General features: G+C 43.4%; 2 protein-coding genes across 5 annotated transcripts in view; one reads left to right on the forward strand and one right to left on the reverse strand.

Annotated features, from left to right (window-relative positions):
* Positions 1 to 6,175, forward strand: part of LOC101853685 (L-xylulose reductase) — an 83,352-nt gene that overhangs the window by 25,649 nt on the left and 51,528 nt on the right. The window lies entirely within an intron of this gene.
* The window catches only part of LOC101853448, a 35,154-nt gene that overhangs the window by 12,344 nt on the left and 16,635 nt on the right, over positions 1 to 6,175 (reverse strand). Inside the window, exons 2-4 of one of the 2 annotated variants that reach the window (XM_005093767.3) lie at positions 5,453 to 5,593; positions 4,726 to 4,904; positions 1,628 to 1,804 (exon numbers count right to left, since the gene is read on the reverse strand). In XM_005093767.3, the coding sequence (XP_005093824.1) occupies positions 1,628 to 1,804; positions 4,726 to 4,904; positions 5,453 to 5,593 (497 nt within the window). Of the gene's footprint in view, positions 1 to 1,627; positions 1,805 to 4,725; positions 4,905 to 5,431; positions 5,594 to 6,175 lie in introns of both variants that reach the window. The other variant, XM_035968592.1, reaches the window with a different exon arrangement.

Genomic DNA, 6,175 nt, shown 5'->3' on the forward strand with positions numbered 1-6,175 from the left:
CATACCATGCCATGCCATACTGTACTTAGTTGTAGGCTGAGGGAAATTTAGGCCTGGGTAGAAGGTCGCTGTTTCGACCTTTTCCCAAAGAAAAACATTAAGAATGTTGACCTGTCTGGCGTCCTTATCGTTCCGCAGCTCATGAGGCTGTGGTGACGATTGCGGTTAATTAATTATTTGTTTGCTATGTTCCCACCCCGAGTCAAGATCACACGGCCAGCGATCAGTTAAAAGCTTTCATAATAACAGAGAAACGAGAAAATTTGGGTTAGTGAGTAAACACAGGGAAGATTTACTTGTTGACCGAACGTGATGAAATGTGTGGGTTCCAGAAAGAATAGTGTTATCTTTTTGCCGACTTTCTGTCTCATCTTTTTAATGTGACTAGGGAGGAAATAATACTTGATATATATGGAGCTGGGGTGGGGGGTGGGGGGTTCTCTACAAATAGAAAGTGAAAAGTATTCGAACCATAGATTAGTTGGCACAAAGGCAGCTTTGTGACGGAGATACGGATTTATTCCAGCGTGCACACAGCTTTGGTAACAGCCTGGACCAAAGACTGGCAATATCTAAATTTTTGCGTGTTTGGTTCTATTTTTGGAAGTGGCTTTTTTATATGTATACAAAGAGTAGGGCTAAAGATACCTGGGGTTGTTTTTTTAATTCAGCAGGCACGCTTTTTCGATTCTGCCTGTCAGGGCCAACCCAGGCAGAGATGGATACAACGTCCCAGCCAAAGGACTTAGATAATCGATAAAAAATTTTCCCGCACGAGAATCGAACTCTCATCTTGTGTGTGCGACATCGAAGCGCCTAACTGCTACACCACAGACGCCGATAGCGTGTTCCGAGAGGCAGTATGACTTAAACAACATCGGGATCATATGGTCAAGCTTCAATACGAAGAAAAAACGGGTCTGTGGAGTACTGATTATTTTCTCCGCCATGAATGCTAAAGACGTGAGTTCTATGCCCATGCGGAGAGGATACGTTATGTGATATCACCATCTTTCTTCTAGGACTTATCTCACAGTTCTTGCGTTGGTCCTATTTGGCGATATCAAAGCAGCTTCCCATCTAAACGATTGGAACCGTGGAGATGATTTGCAATCATTTTAGAAGCTTAATTATTGTAGACATTTATTCAGATTTAACGGGGATGGGGGGGGGGGAGAAACGTTCTATCAGCCAGGAGACCAGTGCTTCACTCTCAGTGGACAGGGGCAAAAACAAAACAAACTACATGTATATGTATTCATAAAAGAGAGAATATCCGCATACGTATGTGCTTTTTCCTTTCTGATTGGCAGCAGCCTACAGCTGAATGCATAATTCATGATGATCTAAGGAGGGATATGCATAGACAACATGAAACGAGGAGATCTGGAAATGCGTCAGAGAATGGCCATGTAGTGTAGTGGATTCTGTTGTCAATGTGAACGCTCTGCATTGCGTTTTTTCTCCATCTTTTACCGTTTGTCTGTCTCACCTTGTCAAGAAAAAGCATAGCAATTATCATCACCTCCCCCCCCCCCCCCCCCCCCCCCGGCCAAACGATCTAAATTACTGTGTCGATAATGGCGTAAAACACTGACAATGCATTACAACAGATAGAGCCCCTCACCTGTGGTTCTATTGCAATGACCCTGTGGCCCATGGAGGCGGCCAGCAGGCTGTAGTAGCCCACGTTAGCGCCCACGTCTATCAGCGTGGCCTCGGGGCGTCTGTCCAGGGCCTTCTGGAGCGCCTTGGTGATGTACGGCTCCCACACACCGGAGCTCAGGAGGCTGGCGGAGATGTACTGGACACGGAGAGAGAGAGTCTAAGTTATGAGCTCTGTTTGTAAGATGTACAAGAGCTGTCCCGAAATTAATTAACCAAAAAATGGTTGTAAACGAAAAATATTGTAGTTACAATTTACTCAGCCAGTGGGCTAAACATTCGGTTTATTTCTCAACAATAGTCAAGTATTTTTCTCGTCTCTGCATGAGTAAATGCATACCACCCCCTCCCCCATCCCCACCCCGTCGAATGTTTGCGTCAAGCGACCGAACTCAATCTCTGGCGTGCAATGTTTGTGTCATCGGTGATTTACTTCCTGTCTTGATATCGTTGCATTAGTTCAAAGAGGGGCAATATCAAAACGGTGATCCAGAAAGCATTCACTAGATTCTTGAAAGTCACCAGCTGTCCTGGGCGCCATGTGTCATGTGCATCGTCCCAACAATGACGTGCAAACATATGTGTTCTGTGCCTTGTGGTCATCTCTCACTGTGGAACCCAACGAGCTGACACTTTTCTGTGTCATTTCCCGGCTCATTAAAGACAAATATTTGAACCGTGATCTATAAAGATCTAAAACATCAGTAATGCTATGAATTTAGTAACTTCTGTCATGACGAATGAGCTGTGTAATGCATTCAGCTGTTTTTCTGTATTTTCAGACAAATGACGACCCCAATGTTTCTTGTGTGGATGTGAATGTTTGTAAACTCTTCTTTAAATGAATTACACTAATGGTGGACCTTTGACTTGCTCAAAATATTATCACCATAAACACATTCAAGGCCTTCCTGAATTTCATTGGGAATTTGTACTTTTTGCGTGAAGAAACCAAAATACAGCACTAGTCTCTTGTTTTGACAGATTCTGTATAATGGTTCTCATTCTTTGTTATGATGTAGTATAATATTTGCATCCATTTAATTCATTCTAATCTTGCTCCCAAATCGAGTATTCCCTGAACTACAAAAAAAACTGAGGATTTTTTTCGGCCGACGGGGGGGGGGGGCAATCTCATAGTGGCCATTGAGTTTTGGCCATTGAGTTTGACTCGCGTCCCACTCAGCTCTAAGGGCTCTAACGAGTAAGGTTCGAAAAGCCTGTCTTCTAAATGATCTAAATTGTGTCGTCGTATCGATCGATGGGGACGTAAAAAATATTTACAACTACAGTGGGGGGGTTCGTAACACGTTTACTTCGATTATTTGCCTCGTCTCTCAGCAGGCATTCTGGGTGTATCCTTAACTGTCAGCCTATGATGCCAACTGTTACTATGCAAATTTGAACATCAACCCACCCCCACCCCCCACCCTATCCCTTTTCCTTTCCCATCTGCCCCATTTTCCTAACTGTTGGCCTGGTTTTCCGCATTTGAGGCTGTGTGAATTCTGAGCGTGTTTTGTTCTATAAAACCCGCCGCTGGGTAACACATTGTTTCGCTCCGGCTTTTCAGACTGCTCAAATGAAAGAGAAGGGCGAGGGCATTAGGTGGAATTTGGTCTGGGGAATCACCAGACTGAGGTAACTGAACATTTGGCATATTTTTTGTCTATCCTTCTCCCCCTCGTACTGTTTCTTGGAGAGTAGCGAGACATCTAATTCAGCTTTGTTACTCAGACCTAGTATCATTGTGCTTCCCTGCCGGGACACTCCGATGGCTTCATTAATATCGGGCTGGGTTGTGGTTCGGGTGTCCCTGGTTTAAATCCACAATGGAGCGTTCTCTGACTTTGACTGTTTTCGAAATTGTCAAGATTCTCAGGTAAATTGACTCGATTCTTACTGATGAGGCAAGGGCTTTCCCGGTGCATGAAGGCTTAAAATCGCCAGGAGAAACTTCAGAAGGACCGCTCCACCACGGCCTGTTGGAATCTTTTAAAAGACTTTACGTTGTTCGGTAATGATGATCTAAATTGTGTAGATAGGGTGTAACATATTTACAAATAGTAATTTACAAGAGACCCATGTCGTTGTGATTTCTTGTTGCTTCATTTCAAATACCCTATTGCGCTAAAACGCAATCTGGAAGATTTTGTTTTATCCCAGAGATACATTCGCAGCAGGCTTTAGAGCGTGCAAGTGCATTATCGACCAAACTTAGACAAACTGAGTGACTGGTTCGTGTTGATTGTGTTAATAAAAATGTCATTCTAACCTATTCCTGGCAAAATTCCAGTGTTTGGGGGTGCCACTGGTAGTCTTAATTTATTTTATTTTCATTTTTTAAAAATCAGTCTTTCTTGCTTATTCCCAGCCCTGTACGGCTGTTATTTTGTCAACGTGCTTCTTTTTATTCGATTGAACTAGCAGAAATAAATGTTAGACACGGCGTCGCCATGGGATACGTATGTGCTTTGCCGGAGTTCGAGGTTTGAATGCTGGTCGGATCTAAAACACTTTTCCCGCCTTTCCAGGAATATGTCATCCAAACCATTTGTCCTTCAGGTGCCCCAAATTCCCTGCCTTTGAAATGGTCTGCCTGGTTTCTTGTAGAGTAGTACTCTTCTACAACGATCGCAACAATAACAGTAACAACAGCATTGGCGACAACATCGACAACAACATAAGCAGGCACCGTCAGAAACATGAAGTTAATTTTGTCAACCGCAAAAAGCAACGACAAGAACAACAATTGAAGAGTGCTTTTCCAAAACTCTGTAAGTCGGATTTGACGAGCACCTGATATCGTCTCGACGCTTTCCCCAATATTTGTATTTTGTATGTGTGTAGCGTTGTGGTGAAATTAGGCGCTCGTCAAAACTGACTTACAGAGTTTTGGAAAAACCCTCTTCAATTACAACAATGGCATCGATATCATCATCAACAACAACAACAACAACAACAGTAACAATTACAACAACAACAACAACAACAACAACAACAACAACAGCAACAACAACCCCACCATCAGCAACCATAGAAAGCTGTAAAAATACTCACTTTATCCTCTAGAGGTTTGTATAAGCAGATCATAAAAGCTGGGGTGGTTTTAGTTGTCGTGCAGGTGAAATCGTCCTCTTGATCATTGGTCAGTACCCCACTGTTTGGCCGCTCGCTCCGATGTCCGTGTGGTCGTATGTCCACCACCCGGAATCTCTTCGGCAGTGGGATCCGTGGATCTGGGTGAAAAATTGAATGTAGGCTAATCGGCGATTTAGACAAGTTGCCATTTATTTTCAAGACTGCAGTACTTTTTCTGGATGGATTTTTATTCCAACACAATAGAGTGGATGACACCCCCCCCCCTCCCCAAGCACACATACACTCACAACGACTTTCTTTTGTATGTTTTCTGTCCTTACAAAGTTTTCCCTGCACTAGATGACCGTTTTTTCGTTCCCTTTGTCGTTTCTGGTTGTTTCTTCTGTGATGTATCCCTCTCAGCCCGGGTTGGTCCTGACAAGTAGGTTCGAAAGCCCGCCTCCTAAATAATCTAAATTGTGTCGATGGGAGCATAATAACATCTACATTATTACATTTAAAAGAATTAAGTTTGCGGTTGTAGTCATTTCTTTGTTGTTGTTTTTTTTCGCTATCACTAAACGACCGTTATTAGTTTGAGTGTTTCTTTTTACACAAACACAAAAATAAATAAACAAACATGTAACAAACAAATAAACAAACAAAAACAAAAATGGAGTCTCACGGATGGTGTCTGTGCGTGTACCTGGATAGTGTGACAGGTGTCGGTGGTGAGGAGGCAGAGAGGGAGGTGGCGAGGAGCCAAGGTCACTCTCCAGCACATCGTCGGTCATCGCGTGCAGCCACACCAGGATCACCAAGGTCATGGCCGCCGAGGCTATTATCGCTGTAGAATGAGAAAAGCATGTTCATGTCTTTATGATCAATTATTATAAAATGCAAATTATCCGTTTCAAATACTCACCTCTCAAACTGAGTTAATCTTGTTTGGTCCTCGGTTCCTGATACACCAAGCCCCTTGTATTTGATGGACATTAAATTACACAGACCATTCATTGCTGAAAAGAGCGTTTGATACACACTGTGCAATATTTAGTAAAACTCATTGTTGTAAGGTTTTCGAGAGGTGGGGGGAGGGGGGCAGGCAGAGAGATAGAGTTCTTCATTGTTTAGAAAACGAGTTGCTTTAGATTTTTTTTTCGTGCTTACTGTGTTGCCAAAAAGCTGTAAAAGCTCCTCGCACAACCCAGTTTTAAAACACACCTCTCTCGGGATTGTCTAGACTGTGGTACACGCCATAGTCCAGCGTGACACATGACCGGTTAACCCGACAGGGAAAACAGTGGTTAATCGAAAAGCGGCCCTTCTTGGAAAATCTGAAGACGCACTGGTTCTGAGCTTAGGGTTCATCTCTCCCTCCCTCTTTGCCCCCTTCCTTCCCCCCCCCTCTCTCTCTCTCTCTCTCTCT

The sequence above is a fragment of the Aplysia californica genome, unplaced genomic scaffold (genome assembly GCF_000002075.1).
Source record: "Aplysia californica isolate F4 #8 unplaced genomic scaffold, AplCal3.0 scaffold00069, whole genome shotgun sequence".
In the NCBI taxonomy this organism is placed as follows: Eukaryota; Metazoa; Mollusca; class Gastropoda; order Aplysiida; family Aplysiidae; genus Aplysia; species Aplysia californica.